General features: G+C 44.0%; 1 protein-coding gene across 1 annotated transcript; it reads right to left on the reverse strand.

The window, feature by feature from the left end:
* Positions 1–1,792: 1,792 nt before the first annotated feature.
* PRPF6 (pre-mRNA processing factor 6) lies at positions 1,793–24,325 on the reverse strand. Its single transcript, XM_065754314.1, has 21 exons — positions 24,223–24,325; positions 23,437–23,605; positions 22,545–22,663; positions 21,885–21,963; positions 20,924–21,100; positions 19,939–20,094; positions 19,336–19,430; positions 18,777–18,933; positions 18,395–18,557; positions 14,496–14,614; positions 13,750–13,968; positions 12,445–12,567; positions 11,740–11,861; positions 10,717–10,855; positions 9,635–9,754; positions 8,729–8,905; positions 7,726–7,859; positions 7,418–7,509; positions 5,325–5,439; positions 3,226–3,352; positions 1,793–2,482 (listed from the first exon to the last, which is right to left on the reverse strand). The coding sequence occupies exons 1-21, from the start codon at positions 24,291–24,293 to the stop codon at positions 2,330–2,332; spliced, it is 2,826 nt and encodes a 941-aa protein (XP_065610386.1). The 5' UTR covers positions 24,294–24,325; the 3' UTR covers positions 1,793–2,329.

Raw genomic sequence — 24,325 nt, forward strand, 5'->3', positions numbered from 1 at the left:
TGGGGGGGGGAAGCGTGGTGTGGTTTTGCACCCACGGATGCTGGAAGTCACACGTGTGTGTCCAGCACAGCAGAGCTGGGGCTGCTCCTCCGTGCTGTGACAAGACCAGCGCTCGGGGACGCACAGCACTGTGCGAGCTGGCTGCTTTAATCACTGCAAACTCACAGCTAGCACTTGTAGCTGCGTGCTGCCAAGAGCTGAGTGCCCCCTGAGGACCCACTGCGATGCCGTGTTCCCAGTGACAAAGCATCCTCCTGCTCCCCTCTGCACTCTGAGTAGGGACATCGATGGCAGCACACGACTGCGGGCTCAGAAAGCTCTGCCCTGACTCCAGGGTCCCATTGCTCTCATGCAGGAGGTGATAAAAGGCACTGACACAACGAGCTGAACAGTCCCAACTTCCCAGCTCAGCACGTGTGAGCAGGAGACATCTGAACAGGAAAATGTTCCCCTGTGCAAAGTGGGAATACACAAGAACATACCATTGCAGACAGGACCCATATAACTTGTTTATTGAGCTCTATATATAGTTAAATTCCATGGGTGCTATCATCTGCTTCAAAATACAAAGACATCTACAGATGTTAAAGGGCTCTAAGACGGATGATCCCATTTATCTGTAAAACAAAAGAGAATATAAAAGCCCTGGACACAAGGTGCAGCAAGCAGGCTGGGCAAGGGCAGCGTGGTGCTGCAGGGATGCAGCCTCCCACCAGCCCCAGCACTGCCCCATCCATCCAGCCAGCCCAGCCCTTGCATTTTCTCAGTTCCAGAGCACTCAGGAACTCAAACCCTTTGAGATGATGCTGACAGCTGAGCGAGGGGCAGGGGAAGCCACTGATGCTGGCTCAGGTGAGATGCTCCAAGCACTCCCTCAGCTCAGGGCTCACTCCAGCACAGCCACACTGCTGTGGTTCCAAACATCCCAGCCCATCCCAACCCCACAGCCAGCAGGGCTGTGAGGAGCCACGTTCCTCTCCCACACACCCTCCTCTCCTCATCTCAGCCCTGCTGCTCCCCAGCCTCACCTTCCCACAAAAGCCCACAGTCAGACAGACACCAACAGGGCACGAAACCCGAGCAAGACTCCCAGCACATCCACAACCAACCCCAGATGTGTTCCCAGAGCAGAGGGAGCTTAGTGAGCTGGAAGGATCCCACCATCACTCACTCTTCCCCATCAGAGCACAAGAGCAAGACCGCATTCAAAGAGAGCATAAGGAAACAAAACACAAGCTGTATTTTATACATATCTTCCAAACAATTGATAAGGTTTTCTTTTCTCTCCAGCTAAAGACACTATGACACACACAGGCCCAAATACTTTTTGTGTATCTAAGTTCAACGAACGATCACAAGGAAGTCAGGTTCATTAGGGCAAAGTAATGCAGATTCCAAGTGTGGAAAGTTGAAGACAGCTTGTAAAGGTCCCAGGAACACCAGAGCTCTCCCCTCCAAAGTATTCACTTTCTGCCATCTGCACTTGAAGGTGCTCAACCAAAACACCCACGGTGACAAAGCAGTCAGCACTGTAAGAGTGCACCTTGCCTCAAAAGCTTTAATGAAATGTTATTCCTTTAAAGGGATGTCAAGGCTTGCTGGATTTCACCTCACTGCTTTAAAATATCACCGTGCTCAATGAAATCAGGCATCTAGAAGGACAGGATTACACTATGTACATTTAAAAAGAAAGTCTAAAAGGAGACTCTGGAATTTCACAGAATGCTCCATCAGCTCTGAGCAATGCTTCTGAGCTGTGCTGCAGCCTGCCAGCAGAGAACAACGAGAGAACAGGATGACCCCATCCATCACCCCAGCAGAACCCCCCCGCCTCCTCCACGAGGAGTCAGACACAACAGAACAGATCTGCTGCTATGAACCAGCATCAGGTGGGGCACACGCTACCAACAGTGCACAGAGCAGGGGACAAGGACAGGCACTCTGTGCTACAGGGGAAGCCAGAGCCACTGCTGAAGATAGGAACCATACAAGCAGTAATTAAGGCTTGTATTTAGAGAGGGGATTCAGGTGTCAGAATGAAAATGCCCATGCAGCCTTACAGAACTGCTCAGCTCCCCAGCATTTACACCAGCAGCAACATCCAGAGGGGGTTTAGATGCACTGGTGCTGCAGAAGCTAATTACTGCACTGTGTGAGCCTAGAGCACTATTGCTGGAGAAGGGATCAGCATTTCTCTTGGAGGAAAGATCTCTCATATTGCCATCTATCTCCTGTCCTGAGCTCTGTGCCACTGAAGGTCAAATGAAGGGAAAACAAGAAAGCAGACAAGTCCTGCAGAAGTGACTGGTGCAGCTGAAGCCAGCCAACTCTAGAAGGTGTTTTTCAGCTTAGCTGCCACAAGTACAAGAATCTCTCCAATCTTCTTCTGCCAATTCACAATGTCTTTGGAAACATCACACCAAAGCTCTCCGTGGCGTGGTTCAGCGTTCTCACAGCGCTTCCTCACCTCCTCTTGTTGCTCCTACAAGGAAGAGAAATGGGAAATTGCACAGGTCTGTGAATGCCATGGCTTGTTCCAGCAAAGGGCCAAACACTTCGTAGCCTCCTCCCTAATTCCAGCACTTACCCAAAGCCTTCCCCCTCAGCCCCTACTCCCCACTAAGGGCAGTATGGGAAGAAGCTGGAGTTAAAACTCAGTGACAGCAACTCTTGCTGAACAAACCGGTCTAATTACAGTCACACAGGTTTTGGCCACCCCAAAGAAACTGCAGCAGAAGTTTTCTTTGTGTTACCGCCCCACAGGCCAAGCAAGAGGTCACTGTGAAGTCAGAAGATAACACTTCCATCATATCAGTAATATCAGGCAGTAAAATCTGCCCTACAGATTAGAAGTGTTCCTTCAGCTGTGTCCATAAGCAGCCTGTACTCGATGCTTGCAAAGACAAGCTGCACAAATCTAGCATCACAGCTCCAGGAAAAGCCTCCTATGGGAAAGCTTGTATTTTACAGAAGCAAGATTGATTTCATAGGTCTTTGCATGAACTAGCATGACTGCGGATAGCAAAGCAGCCAGGAAGACAGCTCTGCTAATGACAGTGCCTCTTAGAAACCACCACACATGCCTGTGCATGCTCACTTACAACCAGGTGTGACAGCCTCAGCCTGTAAGCCAGCCAAGCAGCAGCAGCGTGCTCTGAGTACCAACACCAGCCAGGGATTCCTGCTGCCTAACCCAGCTCCCTGTGCTTCCAGGTGCACGCTCACCTCTGTGCCATGCTGGAGCTCAAACTTGTAAAAGAAGGCCCAGGCATCTCCCAGGTCAGAATCAATCTTCACTGTTCGGTGGAACCACTCTCGGGCCTTTGTTATTTTACGCTCACTCCAGAACAATCTGTTGGGGAAAGCAAATAAATAAATATCCTCTCCAGAGCAATACAGCAATCTGCAAGCACTGTACAGGTATTTCATTTCTTCTCCCAAGAAGGAAATGACATTCTGCAGTCATCTGCTAACTGTGCTCCCCTGGGAAGGGAAGAGACGTGAGAGGACTGAGCACTTCCACTGCCTCCTCTCCACTCTGCTCACTGTCAAAGGAGGAGTCAGACACCCCAGAGAAGGGCAGTATTCATTACTTTCCGAGCTCAATCCTTGCTAACTCATTCACTTAATTCTGCTGTGGAAAGGGACAGGTTTATATACATCCAACTATTTTTCCTATCTTCATTTCTTCACCTTTCAAATTGATTTTAGCATCTTAACATTTGAATAGCTTCACGCAGTTAAAACACGTTAATGGAGCCATGACTGCATGCAATCACTTACACCAAGAAAGCTCTAGTGGAGCAGAGCTCTCCTGCCATCCCCACCTTACAAGGAAAGACACATGTAACACTCCAAGCTCAATCCCAACCCTGGCACACAGCCCAATGGCTGCCATGACAAAAAAAGGCACTTGTGAATTCTGAAGTTTCTCCCCCGTAATTAACCAGCTGAGTCAACAGTCAATTGGTCTCATTCCTTTGCATTAAAGAGTTCATTTGAGCTAGTAATGTCCTTATCAAATCAAACAGCCATCCCTCATAAAGAGCTTAGCCAGCCATAAAATTATACAGCTTATGTGATTGTTTTTAAGCCCTATAATACTCTTGATTGTTCTGTGTTAAATAAACTGTGATTTAAAAGGGCAGCAACAATGACAGCAGAGCTAAACACCTGCAAGTGGTGGCCATGTTCAGAGTAATACTTCAAGCCTTCCACAGGTGTGTGACTGACCACACTGTCACCATACCTACAGGCAAGTCACAATGGGAGGCAGAAGCTGTTCATGTTGGGATTAGCTGCTAAACTGCCTGAGGTTGCACCAGAAAGTGCCCAGAAGTTTCAACAAAGCAAAAGTTAACATTTTTCTCACTTGCTGCTAAGGCAGAAGGAGGCAGCTGTTATCTGTCAGAACCCAGTGCTGCAGTCACTGGAGTGTAACCTACAGTTTTCTTTGGCCTATAAAAAAGAGTTGTGAAAGAATTGGGCAACTCTTTGGGCAACATGCTTTCTGCATTAACCTCTGCTGCTGTTCACAAAGGAAGAGAAGTAAGTTCGTTCCAGTCATGACTGCTGTGGAGCAGTCTGCAATCACATCAGAAGGGATATGTGTGAGTCAATTCTAATAATAGTTTTTCATCACTGGAAACCTCACAATTTGATCTACAGAAATAAGACAATTCCTAGTAGACTATCTTCCTGTTCCAGTGAAGCAAGCTACAGTGTGACTTGTACTCTGCATTCCAGGAAGGGCCACAACTAAAAGAAAACTGAAATAGCAGAAATTCAGGAAGGGAGAAGACTAAGACAGCACAAGCTAGCTTAAGATTAAAAGAATCTGACAGTTTAGGATAGAGAGAAAATACGAAGAGTACAGCATCAATCACAGAAAAAAAAAGGAAACAACAACCAGCAGAAACCATCCATACATTCAAAAATACTTAAAACATATCCTATAAAACCTAAGCAAGCCTAGCTCATCTGAAAGCATGCCAAAATTCCATTTAAGAGGCACAAAGATGGTCTTCACAAACTGCCAATACTGAGCAGTAGAAAAGGACTCAGTGTGAATGTATTACTGTCCATGCTGCATTCCCAAAGCCACCAGAACAGCTTGAGGGCAGGCTGACATCCCTTGTCCCAAATCAAGGGAGAGCAGCAGATCTGCAGTTACTAGGAGACAGCTTGAGAGCTGCTACTTGCTCTGAGGCTTATTAGAGCTGCTGCAGCCAGCATCACGTGGTCGTTTCAAGTGCAGTGTTTCATCAGGGATGCAGCTACACACAAAAATGAGTGTCTTTACTACATCAAGCACAGGAACTCACTTGGCCACAGCCAGCAGAACATGTGGGTCATGTTCACACTTCTTCAGGGCATCCACACTCTTGGTCTTCCGTTGTGGTCGCGCTTCAAGGAAAATTGCCTCTGACCACAGGATTCCTTAATCAGGGAAAGTAGAAAGACTGTTTAGTGCAAACCAGAGATCACCCCTCAACATCACATCTGTCATCAGGGCAGCACTCTAAAGCATTACTACTGTCCCCATCCTAGAAGTTATCCTCATACCTCCAACTCATCACTCCTTCAGCACGGATACTTCATCCAGTACCCTGAAATTTAGAGAGTGGCTACACCCACAATGGACCCCTTCTGTTTCTGTACCACAGCATCACTGCCATTTCCCTAATGCCAGTGTGTGCAAGCACAGAGCTTAGGTTTTTCACACAGGACACTGTACTCTGCAGAGGGGAACTCGTGAGCAGCAACAAACTGGCCTGAATGGAAAGCTACAGCAGCAGGTGAAGTCCCACTTGGTGCAAAGTACACCATTGGAAGCAGTTTCAAGGGTGCCAAAGAACACCACAGCTGCTTTGATTATTGATGCTGGCTCTCCACACATATGACAAAGGACACGATAGGGCCAGGAAAGCTGGGCTTAATCCCTGGTTCCTTCCACTGCCAAAAACAAGAAAGGAAACATGCTCAGAGGAGCATGAAATCTTCAGTTTCTAATGTCAGTCAACCATACCTGCTGATCACTTCAAGGCAAAGCCTGTAAGCTTGGGTCTGCCAGGACTCTATAAAAGCATTCTCACTTCCCATAAACTGCACCATGGGAATTTACACCAACCCAGATGACTGCAGTGACAGGCTGCAGCAGAACTCTCTCCCCTTCTTGTTCCCATGATTTGCTCTTTACATTTAGAGTCAAACCATTTTTACAGACCTCTATTTTCAGGCCTGCTGAGGACACAAACACTGCTCTATTTCAGTTTCATCCTTCATGCCATCCACCTATGACAGCCATGAGGAATGGTAACCAGATCAGCAACTGATGGACACAGGCCTCTCATTTACACAACTGTAGGTTTCCAACAAACTAAATCCTGAAGGTTTTTCTTCCTGGTTTGTAGAGTTTTGAGAGTTGGAAGTTACTTTATTCAAACAAAATCTGAGATCTTACTGCCTATTTCCATAGCAACAGGCAGATTCTGCAAAAAAAAAAAAAAGCCTGAGGTGGCGAACACATGAAGCATTAGGTCATCCACAAAACAAAGTGGGTATTGCTTTGCTGAGCCACTCACACAGGGAGCAGCTTGCAATGAGTTTATGAAGCCATAGAAGTCACTTAATTCTCATTATGTCACTGGGACAACTTAAGCAGCCATCATTTAAGCACTTTTCAAAATCCAGCCTGAAGGCAAACTAAAAACCCTGTGGTAGGTTGCTACTCTTTCTATTTAAAGTGACATCTCTCCAAAGGTGTCAGCATGTTTAAATAATTAAACCTTCCCACATTTCTGTCAAAAAAAAAAAAAAGCATTATGCACTTTCTCCTCCCATCCCAAGAGGAGAATGTTTCCACTGCTGGCGAGAACCAACTGACTTAGTTAAGGAAAGGCAAGTAGTCATATATTGTAAGTTAAAATAATCAAAAAACAGGACTAAACACTCATGGTACATGATCCCCTTATCATTACTGACTGAAATTTGCTGCCAGTGCAAGTTGTTAAGCACACAAGCCTCATTAGTAGCAACCAGTATGGGCAAGCCAACAACAGGAAGTCTCCTACAGCCAATTATACTCCAGTGAGACAGAAAAAAAACCCATCCCTTTTCCCCCAAACTCCCTAATTACAAAAACTTGAGAGCCTTTCTTCAATTTTAAACCTTGGCACAGACTTCTACCAGCTTCACAGAAAAGCCACCAATATTCAAGATTATTTCACACAAAACCTCTTGACAAACTGGACCACAGCCAACGATGCCAACACCATCCCAAGTCCCCTCTGGTGTGAGCCACTACAAAGTAAACAGGATTATTCACAAAAACCCTCCACACACCCTTTGCAGGATGACTGACACTTCTCTAAAAGGCATTATTCTGAGACATGGGCAGAAAGGACACCCAGCTCACCTGAATTGGGGCATTCTTGCAAGGCCTTGGCCATCAGAGTATTTGCAATGTTCTTCAGCCCAGCTCTGTACTCCAATCGCACAGACTCTAACCTGATAAGAAAGAAACCCAGTGATGATATTTACTGAAACACACTATGTACAAATCAACTCTAAGTCACGTGGAAGTCACTGGAAATTACACACATAGACCCACATGAACACATGCATGTTACTGTGTGCTTCTAAGTTCTATCATCAAACACCTGAGCTGGCCTGAAGCACACACTGGCCTTGCAGCCCAAGCTAAGTTCACACCACACAGCTCACCAGAGATCTGCATTCTTCGGATTCTTCAGGCGAGACTTCTCCAAGATGGCCCTTGCTCTGGTCAACTGCCCCACCTTCTCTTCCAGTCTGGACAGCAAAAGCCACAGGGGTATGGAATGGGGACACTTTTTCAGCTGTTTAAAAGAATAATGAATGGTATGGCACATGTAGATCTGAAAACATATTATAACCCCCATAGAAAAGGAATTTCTTCCTTACGTCTTCCTGAGGAGTTCAGAAGTGAGATAAAGGCAACCTACCTCTCAAATTTCTCCTAGTTAATCTTACAGCATTTAACAGTAGAAATCTAGTTTCTCCTATAACCAAAACAGGAAGTACAGCAGCTACAACTGAGCTATCCCAGTGCCAAGCAAAAAGAAAGAATATACCTCCCTTAACAGTACATCCATAACTTATGCTCCATTGAGAGATGGAGAGCTCTAATACATAACGAAATCACATTCTCAGAGCATGCAGGAAACACACTGCCTTTGAAGATCACAAAGTCATTAGGATACAGAGGTTGGCAGAAACCTGCTTCCCTATCACTTTCACAGCCGATGAGTTTCAGGAGCATTCCTACAGAAGGACACCAATTACCATTTAAAAGACAGATGAGTACTCAGTAGACCATCTATTTTTACAGTGTTTACCTAGCCTAATTAGCAGGGGCTTCTGTTAAGAAGATCTGCTGTTAGTCCTTGCAGGTCTTAACAGAATTACTGTGTAATGACTTCTTTCCTGCTAGGTGTAGTCAAGCATACAGCAAACTCCCTCAAGCAAGAAAGTGAATTTTGCACAGGCATACTGGCTAAGAAATAAATTCTCACTGCTGATTTCAACACTCTAATGTTTTTCTGTTACTGTTTTAACCAGCAACAGGGAGAGAACAGAAGTCAGCTCTACAGTTGATCTGAGACAGAGCTCCCTCCATCCTTATTTGAAGACAGACATCTGTCCATATCACAAGCACAAAGCAAGCCTGCAATAGTGTGCATCTTACCCCTTGATTGTAAGCCTCCCTTGCTTTCTCTACCAGCTCTTTTTGTTCCTCGATTTGTCCCTTCATCATCCACAGTTTGGGGAAGTCCTCATAGTGCTTTAGAGCTTCCTCACAAAGCTCTTGGGCTGCAGCAATGTTTCCAAGCACCCATTCCAACTTTACAGACTTCATGAAGACCTGAGAAAGAGCCAGAGCTGTTTATCACTGTCAGCCATTGAAAAACAAAAAAACAAACAACCAAAACCAAGAACTTTGTCAATGCAGTGGGTTCCCACATTCATGCATTCATTGGAAAGTTCCTCATTAGTTTGAAGTTTTAGGCTCCCTGAGTGACCGAAGAGGAGGACAATCTACAAGATCCAGGATGAATTACAAACTGTGGGCAGGGAAGATCTGATTTCCCATGTAACAACTTTTTCTCTTACTTGGACAAATTAGAATGATTCTGTATGCACAGCTAAATATTGACAAACTTTATCATACCAGAAGTAACTGTAGAGATAAACACAAGACTGTCACTTTAAATAAATTCAATGAGTACTGTCTTCAGCACAGCATAATTGAGTCCTCTGTGAAAATATTATCACTCCCTTTTCTCCAAGACAAGCTTTTATGCAACAGGAACTTTATACAAACAGCTGTAAACTGGGAATTTCCTGACTTTTGCCATTTGTGTGAAAAAAAAACCTGAAACCCTTCACTTGATCCTAGCCCTCTGTTCCCACCACACCACCACTGTGTGTTGCAATCTGCTGGAGAAGTGCTACGGTGCCTGCAAAAGGCAGTGGCAGGGAGCCATCTGGTCAATCACTTGAGGCCACAGAACCAAAGGAGCTCCTGCTTACAACTCAGCTCACATGTTGCCACGAGAAGCCTCGGCCTCTCTGCTCTTCACACATCCCTTACCCTTGCAGTGGGGGCACTGCTGCGAGCCTTTGCCAGCAGCCTCCTTGCTCTCTCATACTCATTGTTTTCTGACTCGAGCTTGACGGCAGCCAGCCAGATCTCCTCGCTGTTGGGGTTGGCCTGCAAGAACATAAAATGACAGACAAATGCATACAGTGAATCAACAGCAGATTTAATCCTCCGTTTGATCCAGATTAAAATTGAAGTCAGAGCTCTGTCAATCCACACGAGGACTTTTTTTTTCCTCCAGTTCAAGCTCCTCCCAATCTTCTTTGACCTTTGAAGTTCATAGAAATTCTACGAAACAGATGCGCAACACAAAGATATATTTCAGTTGAAAAGTTGGATGCTTCTCAACTGTTGAAAAGCATTAATGCTTGATCTTCTGAACTTCCAGCTTAACTACTGCAAAAATCAGAGAGTCTGTCACAGTGAGACCTTCACTTCATTATCCCCAAACAAAAAAGCTGAAGCTCAGATTCCCAGCAGAGGCCTGTGAACAGCACTCCTCCAATACAAGTCAATTCAGTAACAATCATGTCAAGAAATACTCAGAATATTACAAAAAGAACCATGATCAAGTTTAGGAAACAAGCCTTTCACACCTTCTTGCTGAGGAGCTGTCATTTATTTTTGCTCCCTAGCTCCTGAGGCCTCGTTCCACATTAGAACTGTACCTCTCTGCCCACCCTCCAGTATCCAGCAGACAACTTCATTCACTTTGCTTTAGATTAGTGGATTTGGTCCAAACCATAGGTAAAAGAGCAACCTCACCCACTGGGGCAGATCACTGCTCTGTCACAAAACAATGGTGACCTGTTGCTGGATGTGGAAGGAGCAATGGTACCAATAGCCACGGTCTGCAAACTTACAACTTGGTGTGGTAATATTACAAGAGCAGTAATGCATCCTTGCTTCCAACTTGCTAACACTTTACAGGAGAACATTTTGACAGATAAAACTATCAGAGGAAATCTCATAACAAAAGAAAATGGCAGAAATCAGGTGAGCACTAACAGAAAAAGCCTACTCCATATTCTTTAATTCACATTTGCCACATTACACTAGTCCAACATACCCACCTGGAAAGCCAGTGCCAAGATGCTTCTGGCTGCTGGCACATCTCCTGCCAGCCACTTTGATTTGGCTCCCATGAGCCAGAGCACTTCTGCTTTGGGACAGTGAGCAACAGCTCTCTGCAAAAGAGCCTCCAAGGATTCCCTGAGACAAGAAAGAGCAAGTTACAATCACTCAAAGCACTGCCAAAGGCAAGCTCTCACACTCGACTTCCACTATCACTCAGTGCTATAAATATTGTTGCAAAGTCCAAAGCTGTAAACCTTGATAAGTTGTTTCATAACAAGGAAAGGGTGGGGTCATTTTTCCACAAGGGTTCTGAAATCACTGTTCCACAAACGGCTCATTGTTCAGACACCTTTGTTTGATGGCTGCTGCAGAAAGACTCTGTGCATAAACAGCTCATTTGTCTTGGACAGAGCCAGTCTCCTAAACAAACCTCAGCAGAAACTGAGACAGGAAGCTTTTCAGAATTATTAGATGAAGCTGGCTTGATCTTACTAAAATTCTCTTCCTCCTCTGGAAAATGCACTTCATGTAGAACAAGGGGACCAGCCACCACAGGGAAACATAGGAGAACATCAAAGGCAAAGACACACTTGTTCCAAAAGCATGATACAGAACTCTGCCTCCACAGTCACTTCCACACAACAGCCACGTTAGCTTTAGCAAGGCTAATTCCATTTGCATGGAGGTTTACTATACAGACTGACCTACAGAAGTGAACAAAACACTTGCCACACTCCTTGGTGATATCCTATTCTGTATTCCCACTTTTTTCTAGAAATGCTTTCTCAAAGATGGTTGTCCCTCCCTCACCTATTCATTGCTATTTTTATTAAGTAATCTCTTTCTCTAAACAACTCTTTACAATCTCACAAAGAAAACAGATGACCTGACCACAACAAAGGTCAGACCTGCAAACAATGCCACCGAGCTTTCACCAGCTGAACTAACTCCCATCGGTGGAACAGTACACTTTACTGCTGATCTTGTAGCCCTTCTACCTGATTATACAGTGTGTGTACCTTGTTCCGTGGTTCTTTTCAAAGTATGCTGCTCTCAGCCACACACTCTTCTTGCTTGGGAAAACTTGCAAGGCATAGGCATAAATTGCTCGGGCACACTCCAGGGCATTATGAGCGACACACTAAGGAAAAACAGGGCAGAAGTCAGTTGAAAACTGCAGTGAAATCAAGGGCAAGACAGAATGATGTGTGTAATTAAACACAGAACTCAAACTTACTGTATGAATTGGGACATTACATACTTTGATATCAGCTTTTTAAAAGGAAGCTGAGAGGAATGTTCCAATTGTCTCTTTCAGTGCCAAAATATAATTTAGTTTGTAGTGCATGTTTAAACTCCTCCCCAAATACAAAGGAAACGTAGGATTGAGAAGGGAGTGTATAAAAAGCTTTACCACATCACCTCTTCAACTACTATGTTTACACCTTGAAACTCTTCAATTGTTGAAGGCAATTTTTGTTGATATCCCATAAATAAATCAGCAAACAACCTATTAGAATCACCAGCCTGCTGCTTAATAGAGATTCAAGTCTGAGAAAGAGTTCTACAATACAAAAACCCCCTGAGAGGGGGACTGGCCAAACGCAAGCAGACAGCGTGCAAATCACATCCACTTTCAGTGATTAAAGCAATCTTCTTTTCCTGGCTCCAGTTCCATTTCCCCCAGTTTAGAAAAAAAAACACAGCATCACAGCTGGACATACACTGTCTGCATCTTCCATCCAGGTATGTTTCCGATCTTCTTCCTCAATCCCAATCCCAATCACAGCTCTCATGATGGCCTGGCACGTGGCCACACTTCCAGCTTTATCACACTCCTCAGCATCCTAGGGACAAGAACAAAAGTTGCTCATTTCAAAACCTCAGCACAGGAGGATAGATTCTGCAGCAGCAACTCCTCATCTGCAAGCACAAGGGGACATGAAGGTCAATATATGTTTGAGTAATAAGATGTTTGTAATAGATCTCAACACTAAAGAGACCACACCCACAGGAAGGTACTGCAAAGTACTCACAGAAAGACAAGGATGCAAAGGGTGGTGTGCTGGTTTTTAAAGAGAAACTGAAATTAACCTTTAATTGCTTTAGTGCTGTAAAGAAAGTTGTCATTCATTTAGATGTCAGCAAGATTATCAGTTTAATATTAAATACTTTGGTAATTACTGACACTCAAACATTGTGGCAGGAACATTTTGTTGCCTTGACCCACTGCAAGTGATATCACTAGTAAATATGTTTAAACATAACCCTGTAAACCAAACAACTGTAGATATTCTGGAGGAAAGTTCTTTTAACATCAAACCACTTATATTTGTTATTTCACACAGTATTTGAAGGCCTCACTAACTCAGGAAAACTCAAGAATCACAGTTTTCAAAGGTGACCAAAACACTGAAATTCCATAGAACTTCTTGCTGCCTTTCTAGCACAGAAGCTCCAAAATAGGACCACGTGTAACAGTGTGATGAACTCACACAGAGGATGTGCTCTGCAAACATCATCAGATAACCTGCCCCCCACACGTTAGCTGTGCCTACTTCACACAGCCTCAGGAGGCATTATGAGCCAAAGGACTAAAAGAATATTTCCTGTCTGCTGCATATGCAATATTTGTATTGACTTATTACAGCACCCTCCAATGAAAACCACTCTGGCAAACAGGTGTCTCTCAAGCCAGAAAAGACATGTGCAGAACATATATAAATCCTTAACTGGAGGCTTAATGCTTCCCTCTTACTTGAGGCAGCAGCTGCTTCAACTCAAAGCTGGTTATTTTCCAAGAAGTAAATCAGACATTCTACAGCTCAACACCTAATGTCACCCCAGTGGATCACTTATCTATGCCCTTGGCACTCCTCAGCATTTGAGCCTCACCTAATTTCTTTCCACAGGGATTTCCACTAATAAACCCAGTGCAAAATCATTCTAACCTAGCTTCAAGAAACAGGAAGCTTCAAAACAGAACCTGAAAGGTTCAGCTGGGTCACTAACCAAGACCAGGCCAATACCTGTATCCACTGCTCCCTGTTGATCTCCACGCCGTTGGCCCTAAGGGACGTGATGGCTCTGTCGATGATTTTCTCCACCATCTGGGTGTTTCCATTGGCTTCCTCCAGCTTGGCAGCAGTAATCCAGATGTGACGATCCGTTGGAATATTCTCACGGGCTTTGTTAAGGACTTTACGAGCATTCTCATATGTCTCCAGTCTTGCCAGAGCAAGCCACAGCTGCAGAGCAACAAAATATGTACTTTAGATTAGAACAAGGAGACGACAACGCCTCCGTACGGCAGCGTCAGCCTGAAGAGCTGAGCAGCTTGACTCTGTCTGCTACCAGTTGGCAACTGTCCTCGTGTTGTACAAGCAGGCTGCACAACACCAGTGCAGAAATAGCAGAAGCAGAGTCTACTACTGCCCTCAGAGCTAAATCCTAATCATCTCTGAAGGTACTGTCTCCACTTGGCAGGCTTACACACTAATCTTTACAGCCCATATCACTTTTTAAACAGCTGAATAGAAGATGCTTTGGTTCAGCATTTCAGAAACGAGCAGAAAACATTTACACAGGAAAATGAAGTATATAATGACTACTAGAAGTTAAGTCTGCGGAAAAGAAAAAAACAACTTAGTTCACTGCTCACCACATCCTTCTGCCTTGCAGAAAACTAGCTCACCTGCCTTTTGTTTTCAAAGCCCTAACTCCAACCTAAAGCAGAATGCAGGAGGTTGCTCTATTTGACTTTTCTCAAGCTTACTTCAACACTGGTAGGGCAGCACTCCACAGCACGGCTCAGCATGATTCTGGCATCCTCAGGCTCCTCCAGCTCCACAGCTGCCTTCCACAAACGCACCGAATTTGGAACGTGCTCAAGGGCTAAAGAGGCAAAAACAATTATGCAAATCAGGAGAAAGAAGTTTACCAATAGAAAGATAATGATAATGCATGAGACTTAGTCCCATCGCAGATAAAACTTCCTGCAAGAGAAAAGGAAGAGAGCTGTAATTACATTAACTCTTGTTTCAACAATGAGAACTTCAAATCTGAAAGTAAAAAAATATATATAATGTTAATTTTAATTGGAAACAGGTTTTACCAAGACAAGGGCTTTTCTAATTGTGAGCTGTAATTACATCCTCCGCAGTAAAACACCTAGCTGAGCAAAGCCTCAAGTCTCAGCATGGTAAAAGGGACTGCTGTACTCTGATGAATATCTGAGATATTAATACATATAACACCGATAAAAAATCCCAAATATGTAAGGTCTAAGTCTATACTACTCTGATACAGAATTCAGACTCTTTAGAATTGCACAGAATCATAAGGGTTGGAAGGGGCCTCTAGAGATCACTGAGTCCAACCCCCCTGCCAAAGCAGGTTCCCTACACCAGGTCACACAGGCAGGTATCCAGGCAGGTCTTGAATACTTCCAGAGAAGGAGACTCCACAACCCCCCATGGGCAGCCTGTGCCAGTGTCACACATGTGACACACTCGTGTCACTACCTAGGGACCAGGCAATGTCAGGACTAGTAGAAGTAGGGGATCTGAATCACTAGAGGGGAGCTGGATGAGGAACAATCTGAAGCTGCTCTTGGAGGGAGGTCCATGTAGTGTAGGGACTCTGCATTGGTGTGTGCTGCTACCATGTGTTGTAATGTTCCACTTCACTGACTGTCAGAGCTTTCAACAACCTTGCCTGCTGACTTGTGACCAGAGGATCCCTTTCAACACAGGGAAAGTCTGCTGAGGGAAAGAAGGAAAGAAAGAAGCACTTTTAAAAAGAAATAAATGATAGTTGGTTTTCTGGTGGTTTCATTTTTATTGCCTGAGGATTTGCTGCTGGAGTCCAGTTTTGACCTCTGCAATGAAGGCTGATGCGTCACCTATTGTCAACATAATGGGAGAGGAAAAGGCATGCTCTTTAAAAGGATTTTATAGTTTTGTAGAGACACATAGATTCCTGGCCCAAAGAGAAAGAAGACCAATTTATTTGGGATTCCCCCCTTCCAAAAGTGAACTGTGAAAAAGAAAAGAAGACAATATGCTGAGGACCATCTGCTTTCCTTCCCCTGTCCAACGCTCGCTCACAACAACTAGGAAAAAGTGAACCTCCTCAGTCCCTGTTGGTCACTTCTGACAAAACTGGCCTTACAAAACTGCATTAAGAAAGGCACCCCTGATAGGGCTTTATCTGATAAACCCATGAAATCTTCATTTCCTCTGAAGTTTTACCCACCACCACCTTCACAACTAAGTTTTCATTTAGGCTGACAATCAGCTGATAGGTCAGTAGATTCCAATTCACCAGCCCAATAAATTACTGGCACATTATCCAAAAATACTACAGGAGGATGCATAAAAGCTTTATCACTGACACTAACACCTGAAGGCACCCACTTCTAAGGATGCTTTCAGCAATCCAACAGGGACTCTTCATCTAATCAAGAGTTCATCAAGGCACTTTTCATCTTGTCCAAGAAATAACCACTCTCAGTAGGAAGTGCATTCTCTGCAGACTGTTCTAGATGTTTCCAGATGTGCAGTCTAAAAAAAACAAACAATTTTTCTCATCCTGTCCCTTTATAAACTTGCATCTTAAAGTGACATTAAGAAGCATTTTTTTTAACCCTTTTTTCACTACAGCTTGCACGGATGACCATAGTTGGTACAGTATCAGCTTCACTGTTTCCATAGTGACAATAAATAAATAGGCTACAGCAACACAGGACTGAATACAATAGGGAAAGCAAAACTGCAGAACCACAGAAGAGAAGAAAGTTGCATCTAAAACTACTTTGGAATTAACCAGGCTTCCAGGCATTGCTGTTCCTTTAAGCACTCCTGGGAGGGCTGAGGCACACTGCTGAGCATCAACTTCAGAGCACATCTAAGCATCACAGAAACACACAGAACATTTACAAGTAGTGTGCACTGAGGTTTTGGGCATTAGCCATTCCACCTTAAGTCTACAGCAGCAGGAGATTTTTCTGAAGCATTTTAACTGAATAATATCAGCTTGCAAGAGCTGAAAGCACTGCTCAGCAGGACAGAGCATGTTTTTGTAGATAGAGCATTTGATTTTTACACCTCACAATGTATTCTGAACACTCAGCTTGCTGTCTTTAGTCAAAGGGAGGCTTTAAAAGCTCCAGAGGTTCTGCTGGACGGTAGGAAAGAACACAGCCAACGACAGAAGAAATACACTATGAGAGACCACATTTCAGTGACATTACCTGGCCACCACCCTTCTCTATTTTTGGGTAAGCACTGGGTTAAACAGCCATTTATCTTAAGGCTGTACGCCCAAACAGTTCCAAGCACTGCATTGCTCATGTTCCCTAGGTAGTAGAGGGGCACTCTGAAGTTGATTCCTAACACACAGAGATTGGAAGCAGCAGGACAAGCTGTATTCCACACCACCAACAGCTCTGTGCCAGAGTTTAAGCAGGTGGTTCTGTAAACTGGAACATGACACAATGCTTAAAGTGAAAGAACAGATTCTGAACTTTATGCACAAGTCATTGCTTTCACACAAGATGCTTTCCTTCCAGAGCTGGACTTAGAAATCTGCTCCTGCTCATGTAAAAGCATTCTCTCATTCAGCATCCATTACTGCTGTTGCAGAAGAACAGGAGCCACAGGAGTAATGATCCACAGAACAATGCACTGTTTAGCCAGTGAAAAATAAAACATGCTACCAAATAGTGCTGTTCATGCTCAGGTGGTTTACATGCCCTAAGAGCCCAATTCAGACCAATATGCAATTTGCTTCACAACAGTAAGAGGCAGCAGGCAACTTACATCCTTTGAAGCAAAGTCAGTCTAATACTGTAGACTGCATCACAGGGAGGTATTAAGTGTATTAAATACAGATCCCTTTTCCTGGCTAAATTAAAGTCCTTAAACAATCAATGCCATTTGGTACTCGTGAACACAGACTTATTAATTTAAAGTAATCAAAGAACACTGTGAACCTGCAAGGAAACCTGGGTTTGGGACAACACAACAAACTGTTGTTAAGAACAGGTTTAGGAAAAGATGGCTATTCCACAAAAGAGCAAAACCTCCAATTTCAATGCAATAAAGATGTAAAGTTGTCAAAGCAAGCACCACTCCAAAAAGCTGTTTGTCAAGAACACAGAAATTGCTATACCAAAACAAATCTCAAGGCCCACAGTGCTCAATGATATGGGAGCTCCAGAGCCTCCACAGCTCCTCCACCAGAAGTCACTGTGGTCTCCAACAAATTACAGATGATCCCAAAGTCACACACAAAGTCTGACATCTTTTCTAAAGCATAAGAGAAGACGGTCAAAACACCCTTTTCCCCTCAGAGCACCATTTCTGAATTGCTTTCATCTACCCTCTCTAATCTTCACAAGAAGGAATTGCTTTCAGTAAACAAAACATTCTTTTGTAATTGCTCAGCAACAGCAGCTTTCTGCTGAGATGCTTTACAAGTATGACAACCACTCCACTCTGACTCAACAGCAGTGATTTCCATCATTAAGGCATACATTATTCACAACTGTTCTCAGTAAGAAGGCAAAAAAGTAGCATTTAAAATCCTACGCGTATTACTTGAACAATTTACAACGCAATACAAATGGAGGGAGACTCACACACTGTTCCCTGGCCCTGCAGAAGCTCTCACCTTTCCTAAGGACACGCTTCTTTGCACGGATATCTGTCTCCAGCTCTGCTGCTCTTATATAGATTCGGACGGACTGAGGGAGGTGGCGGACAGCTTGGGCCACAACAGCCTTGGCTGTATCTCCAGGCTGAAGCCGAGCAGCTTCTAACCAAACATCTTCACTCTGCCAGGAAAAAGAAGGAACCTTCTTTTACACATCCAAAGGATTACTTGAAACACAACACAGCTTTCAGCCAAGTGTGGGTTCTTTTAATATTGCACACAGTGAAGCAGTACCAGTCTATAGTTAATAATAGACTAACAGACAGATGCTGCTGCTTGTTACCACAACCTTTCTCCCACTGTCCTGCAAGGATCAGTAGGGAAGCAAAGCAATTCTAACCTTGGGGCACATCTCTGTTCCTTTCATGATGAGATTCCGAGCCACCTGCAGCTTGCCAGTGACTTCCTCCAGTCGGGCTGATGCTATCCAGGCTGGTGGATGATGAGGATTGGTTTCTCGTACAGATTTCAGGAGCAAACGAGCTTTTTTGATATCACTAATGAAGGAGAAAAGACAGGCAGGAACAATTCTCCTGAATCACTGAGTACTTTAGCTTTCACAGCCCCATTCAGATGCACAGTACCTGTGACCTCAAACACTCCCACATCAGTGGCAAGTTACAAGCTACAGCTTGCTAATATTCCCTAACGGGACTGCAGACCAAAACTGTTTAGTATTTAGGTATCATTATTTAGGCATTGCAGCTGGAAGCTAATAGGCAATAGCACTGATTTCACTCTAGTTTTATCATCAAAATTTGCACGTACTAAAAACTCGCCTGTCATCCTTTACATACTAGATGTTAGCTGAAAGCCACCCACTCAGACAGATTTCCATTTATATGAAGGATCACAGCCACTATTAAGAGGCTTAATCAGCTAATCCTTCTTAAACTTACTTGATATCTCCTCCATGTGTGGGAATCATTGAATTCAAATCCGTCAGATATCCTTTCGGGTCCACCACAGTCTGCCCACTCACAGAGTCTGACACCTGGGAACATCAAACCAGCACCACTGCAGTGATCATTCACAGCCCCACAGCCGTGTTGCACACATTCAAAACTGAAAAAGACACTGCTCCTACACTCCGATCTGTTACCACGACCAAGCAATGAGAAAAACACAAGTCCTTGCTTACTAGACTTTTTCCCACCCCCCCACTCCTAAAATATGTGGACTTTTAACTCAGCAGTTAAAAATACAGCAAACAACCAGCTTAGTTTTCAGCCACTAGGAGGACTTTCAGCTTTATCAGTTAAAGCCCATCCTTTTAGTGCAAACCAGATTTGAACAGAAAAATCAACAACACAAGAACAGTATTTTTCAGCTTTCTGTTCTGAACAAATCCTTACACAAGATGAAGGGATCATAGCTGAACTACTGCTCCCACCTACTACACCCAGGGTAAAGAGAGACTACCCTGAAACCAAGCCTTAAATAGGAGCACCCCACCAACTTCTGGTACACCTGAAGCAAATTCCACCTTCTGGCATGCTCACCTGGCTTAGCCTCATATCCATCAAGGTGTTCCTGGCTTGGCCAATCTTCCTCATATCCAATTCACCTGTCCCAGGTGTCATTAATCCTGGTGTCATCCCTCCTGGGTACGGAGTATTCAAGCCTCCTGGATATGGAGTATTCAGTCCACCAAATTGCTAGAAACAAGAGTAAGAGAAACAAATTCCTAAAAATGTCTTCTGAGATGTCAAAAAAGAATTCAGGTTCTTTGCCCATCTGCTCTTACTGATTGACTGCTGGCCACAGATGCCAATATCCTGCCTTTCTTCTGACATTTTCCCCTGTGCTGATGACAACATAACCAGAACAGTGGCTTCCTTGAATCACAAGGCATTTCTTACACAGGTTTTGCTCATCAGTAGGTAATTACAGATTTAGCCACGTCAGCAAGGCAGGAACAAGAAAGTAAATGAAAAGTTTGAATACAAGCATATGAGACTAGCACATTTAAACAATAATATCCACAAAGAAATCACAGAGACATCTGATGCTAACTCAGGGACAGCCAGCTTCTTCTGTAACTGTATGACCACAGTGTCCCACAGCAGCATAGCAACAATTTGCCTTATTGTGAAGTGAAAATTAAATTTTAATGCAGGCTCCTGGGTTGAGCAAACCACTAGGTGAACTCAAACTCTACTTTCCTGTTTCTGCAAGACATTATTGCAACAGTAACAAATGTTGGTTAAGCACACCAAAAATATCATTACCACCATTCTACAGCCAGAGAAAAGTAAAACTTTTTGCCCACTTTTAATGAGATCCCAGCCTTCCCTGTCCATCCTCACGTTTTGTCTGGCTAAGGGCATGTGCTGCAAGGTTCTAGCAAGCACAGGAGTTCAACATCCATAGTTCCCCTGAAAGCTAAAGGTAGTTAATTCACAAACTACCTTAACGAATGCAGTTTAACCCTTATCTCTACTTACAAAGCACAGCTCAGATCATCAGCTTTGTTCCCATACTCACTGTCTGCCGTGGGTCCACAGAAGTGTGATTCTCCCCAGACTGTAAATGCTTTGCAAAGAAGCTGTCAGGCACAGGAGTCAGCTTCTCATAGCGAGGATTCCTCTGCCGCTTGTTCCTGGCATCACCGACCTCTGGAATACTCAGCCACTCTTCTTCTGTGACCTCTGCCAGCTTCCGCTGTTCAAACATGAGTTGCCATCATTATTTATTTTAGAAAATCATTCCTTCAAGCTGCTCATAACCCGTGATGGATTTTTTTTCTTTAAAGAATTCCAGATGAATTAAAGACTTATAGGTCAAATATCAGATTTTTTTTTCCTAATTAAATGTAAAAAAAGAATTATATGCACTTAATTATAATTTGGTATTAGTCCAGCCTGAGATTCCAAATCAATTTGTTCTTAAGCACAGTGCTGCAAATACGCAGATTAACCTCAGTGCCTGCAGCAGCATGGTTTATTACTAATCATTATTTATTACTAATCATTAAACAACAGCTTAAACATTGTATTTTATTTAACAGGAGATTTAGAGTCAGTAGATCCCTCTCAACTACTGTTCCAAGGGCAACAAATTACTCACCCTCCAAAGACAAAAAAGTCCATCACCCTCTCAAGAACCACAGTGACAATTACCCAGAAAACAAGAGCATACATTTATATAAATTTCACTAAGCTGTGTAGCCACTGGAAAACACTCCACAGACTGAAGAACTCTATTCCCACATAACATATTCCCACACACTCCTAGAAGTATCTTACCATCACCCCCTCCAATAGCAAGTAACCTCAAATGCAGCACTCAGTAAAGATTATATTGCTTTCTCAGGAAAGTAACTGTGAACTGCAGAACAACACAGTACTTGCACAATGACACACAGAACCTGAGCACATTAATGCAGAACAGTCATCTCCCATAAATCACATGGAAATGTCACATTGAAGGCAATATTTTTCCTTACTTTCAAGTCTGAGAACTGTTGCTGAATTTTGGGTCGTTCCATACGGTATTTTTCTATTTCCTCTTTTTCTCGTTGTTCCCTTAGAAAAAGAAGTACTGATGTTATGCACATAGTAAGAAGTCTTCAAGCAGAGTATTACAGAAAAATGTGTTTGATCTGGAGCAAGGTGTAACAATTTTTTCCAAGCACACACTGCAAACAACTGTGATAGAGGTCTCCCATCAAATAAGACAACATTATAGCCTAAAACCAAACATTTCTAACCAAGTGAACTTCAGCATATACCATCCTCTTAGCTGCAGGCCATGGGTTTAACAAGTTAACTAATGCTAGCACACAACTTTTCTAATGACTTCCAGCATGCTGTGCAATATGTGAGGTGTCAAAATCATTCCCTCAGCATCTCCTGTCATCATCTGAATGAACGACAATGAAGCAATGCAACCAAATCAATTCTCATGCTAATTTGCACAAAGTACCCATCAACCTTAAGATTTAGTCACTGTGTCCAAGAAACAGCATTAAAACAAATAAAACCTCTCAACACTTTAGCTAGTGGACCAGGATAACATTTACATCAAAAAATGGAGGAGGTAGAAAAAACCTTTGAAACACAATAGAACTAGAAAGGTTCCATACCCGTGCTCTAAGAAATCCTACCTTCTTTCTTTCCTCCGCTCATCCATCCTTTTATCCAGAGCTGCATAAATAGCATCTGCTTCTTCATCATCTTTCTCATAGGGACCGCTGGAGAACAGGCTTCCAGCATACCCATTGAACTAAGAATTTGCAGAGAGAGAAAGAAGGAAAAAATGAGAGAAAAAAGGGAAAAGTGAAGCAGTATCCTCAGTTTAAAGCTCCTGTTATGTACTCAGAGCAGCCAACTGTCATCCAGAACAATGAATACACGTGAGCAGGCTGCTCCTAACAACACTGCATCACGTTAACACATCCCTTAAACAAAAGCAGCTTTCTACCATCCCTAGTGTTTATTTGCCCACACCATTTCTAAAGTAAAAATGCTTCAAAGTTGCCTCTATTAAACAATAAACGAAACTCTCGTGCATTTTCTCCCATTAATAACTTTTTTTTTCCTAAAAGCTACTGAAAACAAAAAAAATAACACAAAGTTTAAGCAACGAAAGTGGGATCTAAACACAAGAGACTGCACAGGTCACATAAATATATATCAAAGCACAACAGCTTAAGATTTCATTTCTGAAGGAGAATTTAAAAAAAGAAAGCACATCCCATAAAAGAAAAACTAGTATTTTATTTATGGACTCCTTCCCAAGACTCTCAGTGCTCCACACAGATAATTAAAGCACAATTCAGAGTCCAAAGCCAGAATAAAAACCTGCAAACGTATGTCATTATGCATAATGGACTTTCAATTGAAATAAAAGAAAAGAAAAAAGCTGTTAGGAGACTACAGGAAATCCAGGCCCTGAATCTTCACAGCTCCTACACAGGTTCAGAGTAAGAGAACTGGGAGCTCAGGGACTTCTTTCCTACTTGAGGAAAAGCATCTCTAGGTTGGTTATCACATCACCTCATCGTAATTGGTGTCGTTCAGATCTTCATCATCATCATCAGCTGTCTGATTCTTCTTCATCTGATCCCCAACCGTCCTTTTCCCCGGCGGGGCATGGCGGTCATCCACGGGGTCGTTGGCATCGCGTGCAGGGCCGATATCAGAGCGGGTGGTGAAGCCTGTGGCACTGCATTGGCAAACCAGAGACAACTCCTTAGCACACTGTAACCTCACTGCGGCACAGGCAGCCAGCTAGAAATGTTACTTAAGGGCAAGCAATAAAAACAGCACTCTCCTGCAAGCATGGCACCAGCCAGCTCCTATCCCCACTGCCCACAGAACCTATGTTAAAAATAAAAAAAAAATTAAAAATAAAGCAAAACACTTGCTCTTTGTAGGGGAAATTTCATCTACAAAGACACTGGGATCACACCACTCCCGCATTGTGCCTTCCTCTACTGAAGCATGTCTCGGCAGAACACAACACAGACGACGGCCCGTGGGCTGTACAACACTGCAGGGTGCGGGGCTGGGAGCCGGGGTCTTCAGAAACCCCGCACTCGGGGGTCAGGGCCCCACGGGGCACAGTCTGCGGGCCACGCATATCCACGCCCACAGGGACACAACCTGAGAAAAACAACCCCTGCCCCCGCAGCGCGAGAACACTCCTTCACCCCGCGGCCCGGGTAGAGAAGAGAGGAAACAGCAAAACGCTTCCAGAGGAGGCCCTGCAAGGCCCGGAGCCGGGCCGAGTGAGGCAGCGGGACAGGAGACCACGGCCCGACGGGGTACCGGAGGACTCACCCGCGACCCAACCCCGGCACATAGCCCAGGGGCGCGGGCATGCCCAGGAACGGCTTCTTCTTCTTGTTCATGACGGCGGCGGTTCAACCGCAGCGGCGGCGTC

This window comes from Cyrtonyx montezumae, unplaced genomic scaffold, assembly GCF_038088225.1.
Source record: "Cyrtonyx montezumae isolate F1298 unplaced genomic scaffold, pur_monq_1.0 scaffold_9, whole genome shotgun sequence".
NCBI lineage: Eukaryota > Metazoa > Chordata > Aves > Galliformes > Odontophoridae > Cyrtonyx > Cyrtonyx montezumae.

Coding starts and splice junctions, on each gene's coding strand:
- PRPF6 (XM_065754314.1), bottom strand. CDS start 24,293: ATGAACAAGAAGAAGAAGCCGTTCCTGGGCATGCCCGCGCCCCTGGGC. Junction 23,606..24,222: donor GTGCCGGGGTTGGGTCGCGG/GTGAGTCCTCCG, acceptor TTGCCAATGCAG/TGCCACAGGCTTCACCACCC. Junction 8,906..9,634: donor GCAGTGCCCCCACTGCAAGG/GTAAGGGATGTG, acceptor GCTCTTTCTCAG/GTCTTCATGAAGTCTGTAAA.